Source organism: Emydura macquarii, unplaced genomic scaffold (genome assembly GCF_026122565.2).
Source record: "Emydura macquarii macquarii isolate MOO-44397 ecotype Brisbane River unplaced genomic scaffold, CSIRO-AGI_Emac_v2 contig_1451, whole genome shotgun sequence".
In the NCBI taxonomy this organism is placed as follows: Eukaryota; Metazoa; Chordata; order Testudines; family Chelidae; genus Emydura; species Emydura macquarii.
This window is the reverse complement of record NW_027131588.1, coordinates 5,098,217-5,118,955: the sequence shown is the minus strand read 5'-3', so window position 1 is coordinate 5,118,955 and position 20,739 is coordinate 5,098,217. Positions and strand designations below refer to the sequence as shown.

Here is a 20,739-nt window from a genome sequence, read left to right as displayed (position 1 = left end):
ACTCCTACAGGGCCAGGATTTCACTCAGATGGGCCAGTTCTGCTTTCACATCTGTCACATTGATTTTAGTAGAGTTGTATCTAAGGATAAAATTTAGTCAGAGTACGTGGAAGGTGACTCTTCAGAATGAAAAAACTGAATGTACAAAGTTGACTATAAGTATGTAAAGACCCACTTCCATGAGGACCTATATACTCCCAAATCCCATTGATTCCCACTAAGGTAAACAGATCTCCAGGGCACTCTGTACATCACAGAATCAGACCTGCAATTATTATTTGGTGCATTTCCTCATACTTGAATCTCTGAATATTAACAATGGTTTTACTAGACAGATAGAATACTGCTGTAATGATCCCTCTGTTACTGACTGGTGGTTGGGGGAAATATTCACAAAAGATTTGGACAAATTGAAGAAAGCCCAGAGGAGAGCAACAAAAATGATGAAAAGTCTAGAAAACATGACCTGCGAGGGAAGATTGAAAAAACTGGGTTTGTTTAAATCTGGAGAAGAGAAGATTGAAGAGGGACATAAAAGTTTTCAAGTACATAAAAGGTTGTTAGAAGGGTTTGGGGGAGAAAAATTGTTCTCTTTAACCTCTGAGGCTAGGACAAGAAGAAATGGGCTTAAATTGCAGTAAGGGTGGTTTAGGTTGAACATTAGTAAAAACTTCCTAACTTTCAGGGTAGTTAAGCACTGGAATAAATTGGCTAGGGAGGTTGTGGAATCTGCATCATTGGAGATTTTTAAGAGCAGGTTAGACAAACACCTGTCAGGGTTGGTCTAGATAATACTTAGTCCTGCCTTGAGTGCAGAGGAGTGGATGACAAGACCTCTTGAGGTCCCTTCCAGTCCTATGATTCTGTGATTTGCAGTATGTGTTGTGCTAAGTTCCTTATGTCCTCCCAGCATGTGATAGACAAGAGTTAAGTCTTTGGATTTCTGATGTTTGTTGTGTTGCATATCCAAAAGCTCTTTCTAGTTCAAATTTAAAGGTGCAGAGGGAAATGGCAATTAATCTCTTCTCCTCTATTCAGGTATTTACAAACAACCTGAAAGTGGAAGAAGGGGGACTGTGCACCATAACAGGAAGCCACATTCTGATGTCAGATGTGGACACAAAACAGGAGAACCTCTACGTCTACCTCCAGAGGCGGCCACTGCATGGAATGGTAGAACTAGATGGATTTCCCATGAACGAAGGTGACAGATTCACCTGCGAGGACCTGCACAATTTAAAAGTCAGGTGAGAAAAGAGTCGTGCTTTTTCCTTTGTTGTTGTTAGTTCTCACTGTCAAACTGGTGTTAAATTACAGAGAGACCAAGATCCTCAGCTAGTGTGAGTTGGCATTGCCTGACCCCAATGGAACTCAACAAATTTATACCAGCTGAGCATCTATCTTTCAGATTCTGCAGATTCTTAAGTTTTCATTAAAAAAAAATCATCACCACATGGTGAATGAACTGCCACATCTGCGCAGACAGTAAAACCGAGTCAGGGACTCGTGTTGTATTGGGGTGGGGAGTTGGATAGTACAGTCACTCCCAGTGCAGAGGGGGCCATGTAAGGCCCTATACACCATATAAACCCACAACAAGGGACATAAGTAGCACATAGGTCTTTTTGCACTGGGGTGAATTTTCCATTTTGGGGACACTCACCATTTTCCTGTAATGCATGATGTACTTCTTGATGGAGAGACATGTTGGCCATCTGAAATTAGTGCAGAACTTAATTCCCACAGGTATCAGCACGATGGCTCTGAGACTCTGCATGATGACATCCTCTTTGCAGCCACAGATGGCATTAATTCTTTAGAGTTTGTCCTACAGGTCAAGGTCAGTGTGTTGCTCCCTGCTTGTACTCAAGAGAGCATTCATCCATGTAGAAAACGATAAAGCATCAGTTTTGAAAGCCTTCAGAGCTCTTCAGAAATTGGAAGGAGTTGGGCTAGATGGGCTTTTTGCTTTTAGCCTCAGAGCTTATGTGACAATATTAGTTAGAGAGCAAATTTGGCAGGTACTAGTTATGAGACATTTGCACCTGCTCCTGCTTAGCCACTACTGTCAGGAATGAATCCCCAGAATTAAACGTGGAGAGTGCATCTGATTAGTGAAGGAGATGGTTTTCTTTCTTTCACAATGAGAGGGACACAAAGTCATATTTTTTATTTTTTAAAAACAAACTTTCCTTCCTTATATGTGTCCCTAATAACTTCACAGAATGATAGAACTGAAAGATTTGAAGCATCTCATTTACTTTTCACTGTTTATATTGTTTGCTTAGGTTTTTGTATTTCTTTGAACAGTGGTAGTAAAACTAGCCTCATCTGTTTCATTTTGTTTATAGTGAATTTCAAGTTAACTTCACTTTCTTGTTCTCATAGGCTAGCACAAAACTGCCAGGATTGGGTTGCAAAAGCTGCAAGGAAGCATTTAAACCAATATGTTTTAAAGAAAAATCACAAAACCTTTTGTCCATTAGATTTTGTAAATGTTTGTTTCTAGAAAACCTAAATTTGAGGCCGGACTTGATCTGACAGTGTCCCTCTAAGATCTTTGTACTCTTTATTTGTAAAGATAAAGGATATATCATCACACAGCCCCCTCCAGAGCCCCCACAGAGCCCCCTCCATGGCCAGAGGTGACTGCAGCACCCTACTTCATTTCCCCCTTCAATGGGTTTCTTTAAAAACTCGATACAGACTTTTTTGTTTAATAATGCCCGTTTTACCAGGGTCCAATTTATTAGCATAAGACACGATTTCAAAACTTGGTCCTGCTTTGGCTTCTTAACTTCCCCGAGTTTGTTCTCTGGAGCTCTTCCCTGCCTTGACAGGCCACGCCCAGCCCCACCTGGCTGGATACTTTTTCTAATTCCATGGAGTCTGCTGTCCCTGGCTGTCAGCCTGCTCACTCCAGTTCTTCTGCAGTCTTTGCCACAACTTCCTCTGAACATCGCCCCTCTCTCTCAGCTTCCTACTGCTTTTATAGGGGAACCACCTGATCCCTGCAGCTCAGGTGTGCCGCCTTAGTAGCAAAGGTTGGATGGCCACACTCAGGGCACATTTTCAAGCTTTTCTTTGCAATCATAAGAGTTAGAAATTCACTTTTTAATGAAAGTTCACATGTGATCACATGACTCCAGGAAGAAAACATCCAATGTTGTGAGACAAGAATCATGAGAACTGGAAACACTGAGCTGTCCATGTGTCTGTGCATGAGGAATTGCCATATGTAGAAGCAGTCTACCCTTCCATACATACATACATAGACACCCAGGTGCATGCAGTTTCTCAGGCTGGGCCTGAATCAAGGCAGCTGCACTAAGTGATCATTTCAATAATCCTACTGGTTCTGCAGACTCTGTAATTAATTTTAGTGATGATGATAATACTTCTATATTATATTTCATCAGAGAATCACAAAGCACTTCCCATCCATTTAATACCAAATTTAATATCCCTTTGAGGTAGATAACTACTATACCAATTTTATGGCTGGGGAAACTGATGCACAGAGAAGTGAAATGACTTGGCAAGGTCATACAGTGAGTTGGTAGCCCAGCTGACAGCGTCCTGTCAGTATCTGGTGATAACCATTAGACCATAGTAGATGCAGCTTGGAATTTTTCTCCTTTTTTCCTCTTTCTTTTTGCTTAATCCATTAAAGAGTGTCATCTGAGCTTCATATTGTTTTTGTTATACAACTTGAAGGCCTATAAAACCCCACAGTGTTACTTGGAAAAGGCATATTTTTCCTGCCCCTTATTAAACTCCTAACTACTGTAAAGTTGAAAGGCCAAATTCATCACTGGTGTACACTGATGCATCTCCACCACTGTTGTACACTGAGGCATCTCCATAGAAATCAGTGGAGTTGCACTGGCTTAGACAAGCAGTGAATTTGGTCCAAAATTCCAGGCCTGTATTCTCTGTTGATTTCCACCCCTGCAACAGCATTGAATTATCAGGATATGTCTTGTATGTCCAGAGGTCACTATCAATGCTCTATCAAAGATGCATTGCGTTAGTTGCTTAGTTTTTGATGGGTTATGAATGGCACTGCTGCTTCAGAAAAAAATTACTGAAGTCATGTGGCTGACTGAACCCTGCTGTGTTTACTAATTCCTTACTCAGGCAAAACTCCCACTGACTTCAGTCAAACTACTGTGACTTCATTGTGAAATTGTCTTAAATGAGGTACCCAGGATTCAATCCATTTATAAACTAAGGATTGGCTATCACTGAGTTAGTATACAACGATTGGTAATGCATACTGCCTGAGCTAAATCTAGTACCTTACATTTCCTCGTTTCCTTTATTTATTTATTTTGCCTTTAAATATTTCCCATATACATCTGTCTTTATTTTTTTAGTATTTTCATGAAGTGATGTGTACTTTACATGAAACTGTTTGTGTTTTTCTGTTTAGGTACTACCTGTAAATGATGAGCCACCTATCATGAAAGAGGGTCTCATTCCTCTAATACTATGTTCAGAGGGTGAGGAAGTGATCATCACCTCAGAGTACATTTATGCCACTGACACAGACACTGATGACATGAAACTGATGTTTATGCTGGCTCGACAGCCCTATCATGGGGTTGTGAGGAAAGCTGGTATCATTGTGGATCGCTTCTCCCAAGCTGACGTTGTCTCTGGAGCAGTGACCTACAAGCATACTAGTAAGTTAAACTAGAAGAACATTCAATTGGAGGTGCAGTCAGATAGCTTTGGGATCTTGTTTAAATCCAGATAATTCTGGCAGCTCATCACTAAGAGACGCTGAAAGGCTGCATCCATACTACTGTATATAAATAACCATAACCATATGTAATACGTAGTTGTGGCCCAAATATGTTGTAACACACTTTTTAATTGCCTGTTTGGATGGGAAGTCATCTCAGAGCCATTTTACAGAGCCATAGTTTAATCTTTCTAAATACATTTAACCATGCTTGTTACCTAGGCTACAATATGGTTCCTTAACATGGTAAAAAAAAAAAAAAAAGGCTTAGAACATTTTTTCACAATTGTATTTGGATAAATTAGATTATTTTTATACTCCAGAAAGCATTATAGAGATTCAATAGAACAACCCCAGTTGTCAGTGTGGTAGACAGACACTCTTGTTCTAGAGAGTTTACAATTCTTTTGCACTATAAGGTAAATCATACTGTGGTTTGACAGAAAACCATAATATTAGCAAGTTATTTTTGTTTTCTTTTTTAAAATCAAAGCAACTTTTCTTCTCTATCAGTTTCATAGATGATTTGGCTTCATTTGATTATATTTTGTGCTCCAGGTGTTTGCATGTCAAAAGAGCACCAGTGATTGCACTCGCAAATCTGCACATGCAAATCAAGACCAATTGCAGCTTCCCGAAAGCTTGGTCATTAGAGTTCTTTTCGAGGATTTTCCCTGGATAATAAACGTTTTGCTTCTATACATATTTGTACACTATTGTTCCAACTCTTGTTTCAGAATCTCCAGTTCTGTTAGCTCATAATTTTGTTCTAGAAGTAACAATAGACCTGACCTTTAAACTATGATTTCTGTCTGTAGTGAAAGGAATAGTTGTAATTTGAGCATGGAGGGAAGCAGTTGAATGTGGCCACTCTTGATATACATATTTGTAACATCAGAGAGGAATCAGGGAATTTACTCTACACCCCAAGAGTTTATTCAGACAGAATTGAGGTTATTTTGGAGGCTTAGTTATCCATTTAGCAGTAAATCATCATGCTTGCCAGAGTCAATTTTTTGGGGATCTGCAGCATCTATGGATATAAATATTTCTAAGTGCATGAAAAACATCCTGGCATGATGTTGTTATATCTTCTTCATACATCCTTCTGTCGATTCTGTCCAGGACATGGACATTTCCATCCTCTATAAGAAGATTGTCAATGTCTTAGAAATTACAGGCCTGTTTCTCCATTGATACGCAGGGGATTTGCAACAGACAGCTCCCTTCCTTGACAAAGAGGATTTTGAGCAATAATCGGTCATGTACAAAATAGAACTCTAAAGGCAAAAGATACAAAGTAGATTATTTACTATAAATAGCATTGATAAAGATACCATTTTGTCCTCTTTTTCTTATAACAGAGAAGGGCTATATATAGATTCTGGTTGTAATCTCTGAAAAACACAGAACCAAGCAGTTTCTGCTCTTTCATTTGAATATTATTGTTTTTTATCCTGTCTTTGTCTTATGATTCACCCTGAAAATATTGTGGACTGTCCATAATTAATACAAGTCACTGCTTCATTGAGTTTTGCTTTCTTATTGTAGAACATCATCTGTAGCATGTTTTCCCAGGTGGGGAGATTGGCTTGAATCCTTGCTTCGACACCTTAACCTTTGTTATCTCTGATGGTGAAGCTGGCCTGGATGTGAATGACTGCTGTTATGATGGACCTTTTCCTCCTCCAGTACCACTTCATGATTCATTTCCAGTATATGACCTTAATGTCACTTTATTTCCAGTGGACAACCAGCCACCATCTATTGCAATTGGTGAAAAGTGCTTCTTTATTTACAATCTATTATCTTATATCCTGAATAACCCTGTGTTGGCTAGAGGCTAGATTCTCAGTGTTTTTAGTACCAAAAACAGACCAGCCAGGAAGACAAACATGCAAAAGTTTTAGATCATATCGACCAGTTTTTCAGCCTTCTTTTCTATAGGCACAGTTTGCACCTAGAATTCATTTTCAGGTGCAAATCTGAGTAAATGCCTCTAGCTATTTGACTCAATGTGCAAATCAGATAGCTAAAGGTTCAAGTACTAAGATTTGCTCTCACATTTTATTCTTCCAAATGCCTGCAAAAAATGAACTTCAGCCATTTGAAAATGTACTCCAAATGCTTCTGTGTAATAAATAGAATCATAGAAATGGTTCTGAACCAGAAATACAGATCCAAACAACCATGAACTTCACAAGAATTCAGAATCTGAATTTGGATCCTGATTAAATAACTGTCAGGGTTACACAAAACAAAAACATAACCATAAATATTTCTCTACTTTATCCTACTAGATTCTTCGCATTCACTTTACAAACTGGCCTTTTCCATATCTATGTAATATTCCATAGGGGTAATATTTGTAGTACTTGCACTTTATGCTGTTAATTAATCAGAACAAAGATAAGCTGAATTCTACACTTAATTTAATACATTTAATACATTGTACACTTAATTAATTTACTATATGTGAAGCCAGACTTTCAATTGTTCTTGTAAGGATCAAAAAACAAATAGTAAAGAAAAGAAGTTGTTTTGTAGTGGAGAGCCTAAATTTAATCCATTAACGGATTCTGGTTAGAACTTTCCATTGACTTTGATGGGTTTTGGATCAGGCCCATAGTGCATGTAATAAAGAAACATTTTCTGTGAACCTATCTTTTCTTTTATAATGTCATTTTTAATGCCATTTACTGTAAGCATTGTGTATATGTTCTGTATTTCAGAGAACATTTAAACATATGTATGAGTAGCTTTGTAATTTGCAGCCTATCACCCAAGCAATGTTCTGGAAATTAAGTATTGTCCCAGCAGGGAAATTAAGCACCGATGCATGAAAAATTGTTCATTATGATCAATTCGTAACAGCTCTCAGGCAATTAATGCTCTGACAAACAGAGGTAACAACTGATCTTGAGCAGCACATAAACCATACTTAATGGCTTATCAGTAAAATTGTTTTGTGATTCCCTCCCCACCTTCAACTTGCTTACGTGATGAGAAAGTGGAGTTGATAGCATGATTAGAAAACATTTGTACCAGCCTGTTTGTAGTACAGTTTCATCAGCTATTGTGCCAATTTCTTTAGTAAAATATCCCAGTAAGTTGAGTTAAATAAGTAATAATGCTCATCATCATATCATTTGTGTGCAGGTGCCATGTTTGTTGTGGATGAGGGTTTCTCAGCTGTGATTACCGCTAACAATTTATTTGCTACTGACCCCGACACCGCTGCAGATGACTTAGAGTTTGTTTTGGTTTCTCCTCCCCAGTTTGGTTACATTGAAAATATCCTACCATCCCCTGGGTTTGAGAAGAGCAACATTGGTATAAGCATAGGTATGTGTAGACACAACAGCAATAACATCAATACTGTAGATGTCACGTACAAGATTAATGGACTGCCATGCAGTAGGCTGAAGTATTGTCACTGCAGGTGCATGCATTAATATAGTCTTTACTGGGGGACAGGTGTACATAAATAAGGAGCACTGCGGTTGTATGGGAGGGATTCAAAGAGAGACTGTAACTCTGTGAACATGAAGAATTGGCACTCAGATAAATTAAGAATATTTAAGTTTTACACGTTTGAGTTGCAGTCTGTGTTAGAAATGACAACATATTGACCTATTTTCTCTACCCCGCCACTTCACATTTCTCCTGTACTGCCTCCCTCCACACGTACACTTCTGGTTTTCTTAGAAAAATAAGACGGGCAATATTTTAAAAAATGAATGTCTCAAGTTAGGTTCTAGGCCTGCATTTTCAAAAATGACTAGTGATTTTGATTGCCTTGATAATTGGGTATCCACCTTCAGACCCTTTAAAGGATCTAATTTTTCAGTGCATGAGTGTGCAACGTTTTCTGAAAGTCAGGGCTCTTAATTGTGTTTCAGTTTGGGCACCCCAAATCACTAGTCACTCTTGAAAATGTAGACCCAAAGGGTAGGATTTTCACAAGCATCTAAGTGACTGAGGGATGCAAGTCCAATGACTTCCAGTGGCTTTTGTGCTCCTCAGTCGCTTAGGCACTTCTGAAAATCCCACTCAAAGTCTCTGTTTAGGTAAACCTTTTCCTATCTGCTTGCTTATTTATTTATTATGTTTACTTGAAGCCCACTCCTCTCCCTAGGCTTTAGAGGCCAAGCCCCAGTCTAAGCCATGACTTTAAAGTACTGTCTACACAGCTACTTTTAGAGTGCTAGTGTGAGCCCCACCAGGCTAAATCTGTTAACCAAAGCTGGGAGGCTTGCTTCCGTGGGCTATATAGACATGCCTTGTGTGACTAGCCAACAGAGCTGGTTTGTAACTGGTGGGAATGAAGCCATGGCTCTTCCTCCTCCCTCCCCCACATATTTCCTTTGGGGGCATTATGCACCTCAGACAAATAGAGAAAGAACAGTCCCTGTGCTACCTTGAGCAGGCAGACTTTGGCTCCAAATAAAAAAGAAATCTACACTAGAGTTAAGAGACTGTGATGTTGATCTGTCCCTGCCTTGTCCAATTTACTTAAACCACTTCCCAAATTGGATTTATCATAAGCAGATTTGATTGGTTTGGGATTGCAACTTTTGGCTTACCTCTACAATTGCACTGTAAGAAGCAGCAAGAAGCTGTTCACAGTGATGTGAGATTACCTCTGTTGGGAAAAGTGTGCATTTCTTTTTCCTGTAAACCTCCTGAGCTATGTTGGATTTGAAAGAAATTGAACATGACAGGCCAAATTCATGCCTGGTGTAACTTCAATCTGTGATCAGAGAATTAAAAATTCTCTAGGAAGGAGGATGTGCTATTTAGGCTTGGTCTACATTTAAAAGTTAGGTCAACATAGCTACGTCGGTCAAGGTTATGAAAAACCACACTCCTATCCGACATAACTATGCCGACTTTAACCCTCCATGTTGACACAGCTATGTTGACAGAAGAATGCTTCCATTAACATATAGCTAACTTCATTTGGGGAAATGGTGTTCCCATACCAATGGAAAAATCCTTCCTACGTTTATGCTATGGAATTATGTTGGTGTAGCTACACAGATGTAGTTATGCTGGTACAGTCTCCATAGTGTAAACACAAACTTAGTGTGTTTTATTTGGTGCCCACATCCCCTTGCTTTTTCAGCATTAGGAATGCTTAAAGAGATGTAAAACCCAAATGATTTGTACTTGGAATTAGCATTGATTTACAAATGTTTAATGGGTTACAGTGTTTGTTGAAAGGGGATCAGAATAAATGTTGTGTTAACTTGTCATCTCTTTGAATTCTTTAGCTTCATTTCAGCAGAAACACCTGAAAGCCTTGCATATAAATTATGTGCAGTCCAGGCATATGAGGACAGAACCAACTTCAGACCAATTTATGATTTATGTCACTGATGGGAAGCATCATTCAGTGGAGACCCCATTTTATGTCCTGATCAACCCAACAAATGATGAAGTCCCAGAATTCATAGCAAGGAACATTACTGTAAGGAAGGATACAAAATGCCAGACTCTAATGACTTTCTATGCCAGAAAATTCGTATCCATTGGCTACTTTTTAATGTACATATTAGCACCTTTCTAAGACCTATTCCCCTTCTTTTGGTCTACACCATCATGCTGAGTGAAATTCAATCCAGTGCAGGGAAAAGAAGGCCTATTCAACACATAGGTCCCATGTCAGCCCTTAAAATAAGTCTTTAGTGGTGCACAGGCCTTGTGCTGGTGCTCCGCACAAGAATGAATTTCACTAATTACCCACTCTAGTAGTGTTTTAACTACTTACCTCAGAAGACATGATTTATAAATTACAATAATGTCTATGTAAATTTATCTAATCTCATGTGTGTACATGTACATATTTATGCATATACACACAGAAATGTAGCTCCAATACATTTCATGACCCCAAAACTCAGCATGCCCAGAGCTAAAAGTCACTTCGCTGATGATTTGCATGATTCTCGGTATCCTTTACAATATTCTGGTACAAGAAATTGTAATGGCAAAAAGAACTTTCCTGCATTCTTTTCTGCTGACAAAAAAAAAAAAAAAAGAAAGCAAAAGTAATGTTACCTTGGAAACATAGAATGATATTCCAGCTCCCGTGGAGTCAGTGGGAGTTTTGCCATTGACTTCAATAGAATCAGATTTTCAATTGTCATCAATCCCACAGAATTTATTTGCAATTGGTGCATATGCAATGTGTCACAATATTGAATTTTTTTAAATGGTGTGGATCTCCCATGTAGCCTCTTCTTAATGTATGTAAGAGTGCTTGTGGTCAGAAGCATGACCATTTAAAAATGGCATCTTTTTACTCATTGCCGGCTGGATTCTGTCCTATGGATGAGCTCTGCTTGTATACAGGAGAGGGGAGAACCAGGGAGCTGGTTTCTTGTGTTTTGTTGATCTCTAAGGGACAATTCCTGCAAATACTTACTGCTGAGCATAACAACATTTACTACTGTGAACTGACTTCAGTAGGGCTGCCATAATAGTAAGCACTGCGCTAGTAAGTAAGTAAGAGCTCAAAGAATCAGACTCTTAAACAATAAAAGAATCTTTGCTAAGGAGGTGGAGGGTTGTTTTTTCCTTTTGATTTCAGAGGAACCTCTGGTGATTTGTGGGAGGAAGGAACCTGGTCATTCTCTGTGACGGAATGAGGATTCTATTTCTTTCTTCTTTTTTTTTTTAAACAAACAAAAAACCCTACTACTCATTGCTGTTTTTTATTTTCCTTTTTTTCATCTTGCTGCTTAGGTGCAAGAGGGCCAAATGAAAGAACTGGATTCCTCTGTAATCAATGTAGTTGATCTGGATGTACCTCAAGATCATTTGATATTTACCGTTGTTCAGCAACCCCATCATGGATTCCTCATTAATGGTGTTTATGGCAATGATATTATGAGTTACAAAAGACTAATTAACAATCACCACAATCATGAATTTCCTGTGCATGACTTTTCCATGGAGCTTCTTAAGAATGGTAAATGCAGCATTTTTTTTGCATCAGTGTTTTTGTTCCTTTAAAAATTCATACCTGACAAAGTGGCATAGTAAGAAACATTCATTGCTTTTTTATTCACTGTAGTTTCATATGAAAATTTAAGAGCAGTAAATTAAATCTGAATGGCATTTTCTCAATTTAACGTATTTAATCCCTTGGGAATCCCTCAAGAAGTTCATCCTGGGAAGCCTACACTTCAAGTTTCCTGTGAGGATGATAATATAGTATTCTAACCTTTAGTGGAGGTCATCCGTATTGGAAAATGAGTGATCTAAAAATGTGCGAGCCAATATGTTTTAATTAACACTTTTTTTTGCCACTTATGTGGTATGCTACTCTAGGTACTAGGTCATTTTAAAGAACATGTTAGCTGGTCATGGATAAAATTTACCCTAAATGCTAGTGGTAGGAGATGGGGGCTGTATTGTTAACCATGACCCATTAACATGTTTTGAAACCTGATTGTCTTTGTCTACAGTGATATTATTGAGAACAATGAACTAATTAATATGTTTTCAATACATTAAGCCTATGTAGGCATTCAGATCAGAATTTGGGCCTCAGAGCACTGAAAAGAAATATATCCTCCCTCTATTTTTATAAGGTCACCCATCACCAAAGTATCTGAGCACCTTCCACAGAAAGTAGACACACAAATATCAACTGTGCATGGGTTAAACCATGGACCTACATGTGAAATGGATATGGCATAGGGAAAAATAGCTCATTCAGTTAAGTGAAAATAAATCTGGATTTAACAAGTAACTTTATGGAGTCCTCTTCTGTTTGGCTTTTTAAATGCACTGGATAAATTTGCTCATTTAAATTCTTGCAATCTTTTTGGCAATGTGTAAATGAGACTAAAAAGTATAAATGTAAAAACTGACAAAAACAATAGGTCAGATTCTGCTCTAGGAAAATATTAAGGCATTTTATTATTTTTAAAACTATGTTTTTACATCATTGTAAAAAAAATGTTATGGAAGTTCGACCTATTGTAGTGATAATGACATAAATACACTTAAGCTATCCATTATGCTTATTTCTTCATTGTTCTAATTAGAGAGGAAATAGCCCAAATCATGTAATGTTTTAAATTACTTCTCCAGAGTTTATGCGAATTCACATGTGGGGTTTGATTATTATTCATTTGTATTATGGTGGCACCTAGAAGTGCAACTGGGATCAAGTTCCCATTGTGCTAGGCACTGTATAAACATGACAGTCCCTGCCCTGTAAAGCATACAATCTAAGCGAATAAGACAGATAAAAGGTGGGAGAAAGATTGTATATTATCATGCTTTTACAGATTGGGAACTGAGGCACAGAGAGATTGAATAATTTGTTCAAGGTCACACAAAGTCTGTGTCATAGCCAGGAACTGAAGCCAGATCTCCTGAATCCCCCATCCACTGTCTTAACCACAAGGACAGCTTTCCTCCCTAAAGATGGGTAAGCCCTCCCTAAGGATCAGTTAGACACAGAGGAGTGATATCTGACCATCTTGTCCCCCAGTCAAGTAGAAATTTTATATTCGGGTGCATGGGAGGGGATGGAAAATTTTTACTTTTTCAGAACAAAGATAGTTTGGAAAAGAGTTCCGTTCTTTTAATGGGTCATGCTGCTCTCTTTGAGTCGCTGGTGTACTGATGGATTAATGAACAGCTGCTGCTTACACAGCTCGTCCTGTGCTAGCTGAAACAAACTGGCTGTGACCAGACGACATGGTGGGTTGGAGAGAGGGGGAGGATGATAGAGGCAGGGGGACATGACGTGAAAGAGATTTTGAAGGAGACAGATTTTATTTTCTCTCTTTTTTCCCCCCTCTCTCCCCAGGAATGAGGCTGGTGTACATGCATGATGACTCTGAAAATCTCACTGATAGGTTTATACTCCAACTGTCAGATGGGAAACATAAAGTCCTCAGAACCATTCTGGTAAAGGTCATCCCAGTTAATGACGAGAAACCAATGCTGAGCAAGTAAGCCACATGTTCCTATCCCAAATTGTGAGATGTGTTCAGGTGAAATGATTCAACAGTGATCAGAACAGCAAATTAGTGATTAATGGGGCTGTTCTGCCATAAATAGCCACAGACTAACACCAACAAAGATGTTCCTGCATGTACCACCATAGGACTGTTTAACAAGAGCATTCCCAATATAAGTCATGGCTGATAAAAAAAAATGCCTAAATCACAAACTTTGTTTTCATGTTTGTTTTTTATTTAATAATAAAAAGTAGATGTGATATATATGTAGGCACATATTCATTTTGTCTGTCAGACCTTAGTTAAAATATTATTTAAAAGCAACTCTGATCTTTGTACTCCCTCTGCTGGCCAGCCCATACTGTGGGATTGACTTTAGCTATCTTGCATATTCCCCTTTCTCTTGGCCATTGTATACATCAGCTAACAATGTGAAAATAGCATAGGATTTGGGGATTGAGAGAGAACCCATTCCTGATAGTCTGAGATCACCCCACATCACTAAAAGACTCTACAGAGTAAGCTCTGAACAGTCATAGCAGATTCCGTTTTCTAAAAATATTCTCTCAATCATAATTCATCTTACAGACAAGTGATGAGTTAACTTTCTCCCCTCTCACCAAAACTATGATTTACAAATGAATTAAACCCAGGATATGAGTTTAAACCCATATGGGGGAACACACATAACTGATATTTCACTCTGACTCCTGATCTTTTACAAGTAAACTACCGCAGTTGCATTTAAAGCAAATATGGTTTGTTTTTACTTTGACGAGGAGATTGAGGGAAACTTTCCACTGACTTGATCTCTCTGTGAAAAGTTTCGTCCTTTAACTGCTGATGTTTATTTAGGAAACAATATTTCCTAAACTGCTAGAACTCCTTGCTAAATGAAGAGGCATAGACTTTAAGAAAGTGTATCTTTATCAACCCAGAGAAAAACAAAGAATACAAAAGTTAATTTTTCAATTAAAAGATCACAATGAGGTATATAGTACACACTAGCAAGAGTAGTGACATTAGCGAGAAGGATACAGTTGATATTTTAGTAAAATGAAATGATGTAATCATAATTTATTGATCAAATGTCTCTTGATGTTTTTCTTGTTTGGATAAAGTTCAGTACGTCATGCCCCACCGTTTCTCTTGTGAGGTATGGAGGTGAATGCAGACAAGTGTGTTTCCTCTTCTGTGCCCAGATGAACTCAGAAACTGTGTTGCTGCCTTTGAAGCAGGGGTGTGCACAAGTATTTAAATGTGACTATTTTGGAGGGGCACTTTGAACACCAGCCTCCCACCCAGTGCCCCCTGGGCCTTGTGGCCTGGCTGCCTCCCCGGGCTCCCCACTCAATGTCCCCGTGTGCCGCTACCTCTCGCCACCCATTGTCTTGAGCTCCCTTCTTTGCACTCCAGGTGGGCTCCAAACACTTACTGGAGGCTGCGGGCAAGGAAGGGATGGCACTCAGCAGGCTTCCCCTCCTTATGCCTCCTCTGGCAGAGCTGTGCTGCCAGCCCAGCTTCCCTGCTCTGGGGAGCTGCAGTGCCTTTCCCAGGCACCACCCTTCAGTTGCGCTCAGCCTGATTCCAACCCTGGCAGAAAGGGGAAAGGACAGGCTCGGGGGAGGGAATCCTGGGGTGGGAGGCCTGGGCAGAAACTGGAGGCAGTGGCAGAGATGATTACTGGGCGGGCTGTGCCCCTGCTTGCCCCCCTTTGTGCACATGCCTGACAGGCAGTGATTAGATCTTATAATTAGTCATCCCCAGCAGGGAATCTTGCTCACCCTTTGATCTGGGATCACCTTTCCTCCTAGTCCCCATTCTCCAATACCCTGCAGATGCCATGCAGCTGGGAAAGTAAGCAAACTTGAAAAGAACTGACAGAGCGTTCCTGATCTACAGCTGATGTCTCTGAATGACTATGAGTACTGCACAATCAATTTTGCACCTTCTTCCATTTAGTCCTACTGCATGGAACACCTTCCCTGAATGTAAAGTCACTACATTCCCCTTTACCCACACTTAAAACCTCTCCTCAAAACACACTACTCTGATACCAGAAAGAATTAGCCAACCGATTTCTGCTAGGTTGATGAGGAGTTGGGGTCAGATGACATTTAGCATTTTTTAAATGTACTTATAGTAGCTGTGTTTTTAACTCATCTCCTTATCCCTTTGTCTGTTGCTTGTCTTCTTAGATTGTAGGCTCTTTGGGGCAGGGATTGTGTCTTTCCTTATAGCTGGTTGGTATCTAGTATATAGTTAGTGTTACTAGTATTCACGTAATAAATAACAATAGTAAAATTATGTGAAGGGAGAGCTAGGAGGTAGGTACTATCTGAAAGGAGGGAAACAGAGAGAGAGAGGGGCTGAGAATTAGGCTGGATTAAGTCTCTGGGGGGAGTTTAAAAACATTTTGGGACTTCCATCCTACCTGACTCTATTTTATCATGCATAGGGCCACAGTCACCAAAGAGCAAAAGGCCATAAGCACAACCTTGCAGTGATTTGATCCTGGTGGGCCAATGGGAAGTCTGATGAAGGAATCATAGGCAAGCAGCAGAAAGGGCCCCTATTCCTCATGCAAGCTCTTTTTCAGGGCTCAGTCAGCCAATGGCTGGCCAGCCAATTAAGGACCCTAGAGGTCCAATGGTGCAGTTATTGCTATGACCTGTAATAACAGTAATGAGCACTTTTTTTCATGTTGTTCATCTAAAGCAACCCAGATTATGACTCTGGAAGGGGACAGACAGAATTGATTCCTGCTGTTAAATCCAAAGTTGCTTCAGATCTGTTTTGTTGTTGTTGCTTTTCACTTTTGTTATGAGAAACCTGTCTTCTCTGCTTGCTGTTTGACAGATACATGTGCTCTCCTTTAGTCATTCTGCAGTTATTATTCCTGTCAGCTTCTGGGTAATCCATATCCTGGCAGTATCATCATTTGTTGGAAAGGTTACTTTTCTGTTTTCACATCAATGCATGAGTTTTTTCTTTTTGCAGAAAGGATGAGCTAGAGGTGAACATGGGTGAAACCCGAATAATTTCTAGTGCTGTTCTGTCGGCTGATGATAAAGACACCCCCAGGAAGAGAATTTACTATTTATTTGAAAGAATTCCAGAAAATGGGCAGCTTCAGCTCAAGGTTAGTCTTTGTGCTTACACAAAAAGCAAGCAAACAATTCTCTCTTCTTAGACTAGAAAGACACTGATTCTCCTTTATCCTGAATGTCTTTCCTGTTTTGGAATACACTGCCATGGGTAGCTGACTGGGGTAGCTGAATCATGCAAGATGCTAAATCAGAGGTTTTGATATGAGAAGTGGGAGCCTCAGGTAGGTGAAGGGGAGGTTAAAACCATGTCAGGATCTTCTTGGGGTGATGATGGAGAACCTAGAGAGGTAGAAACCCAATGGGAAGAAGAGGAGAGAAGAGTTAGACCAAGTGGGAGAAAGAACAATCCCAGGGACAGAAGATGGGAAGATATTCAGGAACCAGGAAGAAAGTGAGAGAGACCTCACAAATGAGACACTCCCCAATGGTATGGAAGAGAACCTGTCAGTGAGAAAGAAAGAAAATAGATAGGGAAGAGGGAGAGAAGGTCAGAAAAAAAGCGTTAATGAGAGAGAAAGAGACACTGAGGGTATGTCTACACTGACAGTGGCAAAGTTGCCGCTGCCAGATCAATCTTTCTGGATCGAATGAGCGGTCAGTGAAGACCCAATCAATCGATCAGGAAGTCGCCCTAGTAAAACCACCTCCTCAAGTGGCGTGGCGATGTGTTGACAGGGGCTCAGTGCAGTGAGGACACCGCGCAGAACGGAAGTATAGCGGTCGACGGGAGTTACGCCAGCTCCTCTGGGGCAAAGATGAGCAATCAGAAAAAAAAGCAAGGCAGGCACAATCACCTTTTCTTGTTCATTTGTTCTGTAGAAAATTGGCTGCCATGAGCAATAAGCACATTCACTAAGTTGATATTGTATTCCAGGTAGCATGATTCTGAGAGACAAGTGGGGCTTGTTTTCAGAATGAGTGTCTTGGAGATGGGAGCCTAGTGTCCCATACATCCGGGAGGGAAATAAGCTGCTAGGTAGATTTTGGCTTCTCCTAATATTTTATATAGGTTTGTGTGTGTCTAACAAGGAATATAGGTGTGTGTCTGAAGCCTATGGTTCTGATGTGTTGTGTTGATTGATATTTTAACATCATTTGCTCCTGCAGCATGTGATGCTGGGACACAACTCCTGCACAGTACCACATATTCGGATTTTGGTTGAGCTAGCATATTTCTTGTTAAATACCTTGAAATCTTCTACAATGCAGGAAATTGCACCTGACATCTCAAATTTTTCCAGGGAAGGACCCTGTGGTTTTCTAATTCTCCCTGCCTCTTTCTAACTCCCCACAGGCTCCTCCCTTATGCCTGTCTGGCTGTGAGCCTGTGCAGAACTAGGAGGAAGGGCATGAAATTAAGAAATGGAAAATGTAGGCTGAATACGAGGAAACACTTCCTAGCAGTGAGCTCTGCTAGATTCTTAGCATCTGCTTTTCGCTAGCCTTCTGGCTGTTTGGCTGCAAAGCTCCTGCCAGCTACTGCTCCTGAAACCTTTTAGGAAGGAGGTCCAAAGTGTGAAAGGGGAATGTAGGGAGGCTATCATTGGCAATGGTGTAAATCACTGAACTATATCTACTAACTGAGCAAAATTAACTGGCGAAAACTTATGGGATGCTGACAGATTTTTGTTCTTTTTAGGTAGGCAGAAACTGGGTGACTCTCCAAACTGAAATGAAGTGCACACAGGAGGAAATAGATATGAACCTTGTGAGATATGTGCATACAGGACCTATAGGGTCCAGGAACCAGGACAGCTTCACATTTCATCTGTGGGATGGAGACAACAGATCCCCACCACTGGAATTCTACATAACCATCAAAGATATGGAAAAAGGTAAATATATGTCTAATTTTCCATTCTACCATGAGTCTACCATTAATTCTTGCACCAAGACAATCTGACAAAAAATTAAATTGCCACTTATGATCCACTCTTACGCCCTGACCTTTTAATGAGCACTGAACAGGGTTCAATTATCTTCAGTGAGGCTCCATGCTGGCAGAAGTATCTGCCTGCATGAAAGTCATTCCAGGATTGGTCCTTTATTCATTATTTCTGAAGGAGGTTTCCTAGGATTCCAGAAGGTTGTACACTCAGTTAATACTTTACCCTTCACTTCATAGGACCTCAAAGTGCTTTACAAATATAGACTAACTGGGCTGACAATATCTTGGTAAAGTGGGTATTATACTCATTTTGTACATGGGGAAACCAAGGACAGAAAAATGGTAAGTAGCTCGCTCAAAGCATGTAACAAGAACAGCAAAGCTGGGAGTAGGATTCAGAACTTCTGACTCCCAATTTTGCGCTATAATCATGCGACCTTACTTCCATCATTAGATTTGTATTACAAAAGATGTTACCTTTATTCTGGATTTATCTTTTACTACAGTGACACTAAACAATCACTTCTTAAAACAATGAATGCATCTATCTACATTAGGCAGAATGTTATAACAATAGGGTAAGAGAGAAATACAGATACCAATATGACACTTTTAACCTGGTCTCATGTATCTTGCAGGGGACATTGCTGTTTTTGTAAGACCACTTACTATATCTAAGGGGGACAGAGGTTACTTGACAACTGATGTCCTCCTTACAATTGATGGAACTGACAAACCAGAAGAGCTCCTCTATGTGATAACCTCCCCACCCCAGTATGGACAGATAGAGTATGTCAGCTATCCTGGAGTCCCCATTACAAGTTTCAACCAAATGGATGTAGCGGGTCACGCAGTCTGCTATGTCCACAATAGCAAGACAGCTGCTTCCAGAGATCTGTTCAGGTAAGCTCTGAAGAATTCCTTCTTATTTGTTACCATGGCTAATAACAAAACTGATGGAAAGGTGGGAGTGGGGGTGCTAGTACTAAATAGTCAATGTTTATATGACAAGAGGTATTACCTCTATCTTGGATTTAGCCTTGGCTGACACTACGCAAATAGTTCTCATCCTTTAAAACCATGGGCTCTATTCATCTGCCTATAATGGTTCAAATGTTTTTATAGCATTCAATTATACATGGCTGATAACAACTAAGTCAGGGGAGTGGGCCTCAGTAACACTTATGGAATTTCACCTCAAACTATAAAGTTTTTCTTGTTAATTTTACCACTGGTCTCAGTATTAAATTCTTCAGTAAGGAGGGGACAGAGCTGGGATGCACATTTCTTGTAAGACTCACCTAAAATCCTTCAGTACCCTGTGTTTTTTCAACTACACATTCTTTATGTCCCCTCCTAAAAAGGTAGATTAATTATTTAATTTCTCTTTCAATTTTCCACACTCCATCTGAAGCAGCACAATCTCTTATCACTGACGAGGGCAAAGTTCCCCAGGACTGCAGGTGATGCAGACTAGTATCCCTTTTATATTGAAATCCTTTCTAATTTCCAAATTGCTGCAGTGCAGATTGGAAATCCATCCATATTATTCCCAGATCAGATGGGATTTATTAATGCTAGGCAGCAGCGGAAAGCATATGCCTGGTGTTCAGTGTCATACAGTTTGCTAAGGCCCATGGAATTCCCAGGTCTTCCCATTTCACTTGGCACAGAAAAGTCTTTTGGCTGCGTTGAGTGGCTGTTTTATTTAAAGGGCAAATCTTTAACAAAGCATCTAGACCCAATGGCTGGCTTGAGGCAAAATAATTTCCTCTGCCCCAGCCCACGTTGTTTCCCCTATGGAGGGCACATGTAGCAAACTACTGTGGAGCGGCAAAGATACAAGAATCTGAATTAAAGTGGAGCCTCCATCTTTGGCAATCCCATCTCCTTCCCCCATCCCCACTTGCAAACTGGGAACTGTCAGGAAGTTGAGCTTTACACAAGAGGTATTCTCTCTCCCCCCCCCCCCCAACTATTGCAATTCTGCCCCTTTTCTGTGTG

General features: G+C 39.9%; 3 protein-coding genes across 4 annotated transcripts in view; all 3 read left to right on the top strand.

The window, feature by feature from the left end:
- The window catches only part of LOC137156599 (FRAS1-related extracellular matrix protein 1-like), a gene marked incomplete at its 3' end in the record, with an annotated part of 46,595 nt that extends 42,046 nt beyond the window's left edge, over nt 1-4,549 (top strand). The window contains exons 14-16 of the mRNA XM_067553480.1: nt 1,039-1,247; nt 1,747-1,840; nt 4,436-4,549. Of these exons, the coding sequence (XP_067409581.1) occupies nt 1,039-1,247; nt 1,747-1,840; nt 4,436-4,549 (417 nt within the window). The remainder of the gene's footprint in view (nt 1-1,038; nt 1,248-1,746; nt 1,841-4,435) is intronic.
- Nucleotides 4,550-7,757: 3,208 nt separating this feature from the next.
- On the top strand, nt 7,758-19,642 carry LOC137156597 (FRAS1-related extracellular matrix protein 1-like). Its single transcript, XM_067553479.1, has 7 exons — nt 7,758-8,095; nt 10,027-10,223; nt 11,501-11,726; nt 13,584-13,728; nt 16,738-16,879; nt 18,487-18,682; nt 19,374-19,642. The coding sequence occupies exons 1-7, from the start codon at nt 7,915-7,917 to the stop codon at nt 19,640-19,642; spliced, it is 1,356 nt and encodes a 451-aa protein (XP_067409580.1). The 5' UTR covers nt 7,758-7,914.
- LOC137156364 (FRAS1-related extracellular matrix protein 1-like) overlaps nt 19,519-20,739 on the top strand; it is a 35,271-nt gene continuing 34,050 nt past the window's right edge. The window contains exon 1 of one of the 2 annotated variants that reach the window (XM_067553111.1): nt 19,519-19,638. The gene's annotated coding sequence lies outside the window, so the exon portion shown is untranslated. The remainder of the gene's footprint in view (nt 19,639-20,739) is intronic. The other variant, XM_067553110.1, reaches the window with a different exon arrangement.

What these genes read in the sequence shown, in the direction of transcription:
- LOC137156597 (XM_067553479.1), top strand. Translation starts at nt 7,915, where the DNA reads ATGTTTGTTGTGGATGAGGGTTTCTCAGCTGTGATTACCGCTAACAAT. An exon ending in TCATAGCAAGGAACATTACT is followed by an intron (nt 10,224 to 11,500) that starts GTAAGGAAGGAT and finishes CTTGCTGCTTAG; the next exon opens with GTGCAAGAGGGCCAAATGAA. An exon ending in CATCAAAGATATGGAAAAAG is followed by an intron (nt 18,683 to 19,373) that starts GTAAATATATGT and finishes TGTATCTTGCAG; the next exon opens with GGGACATTGCTGTTTTTGTA.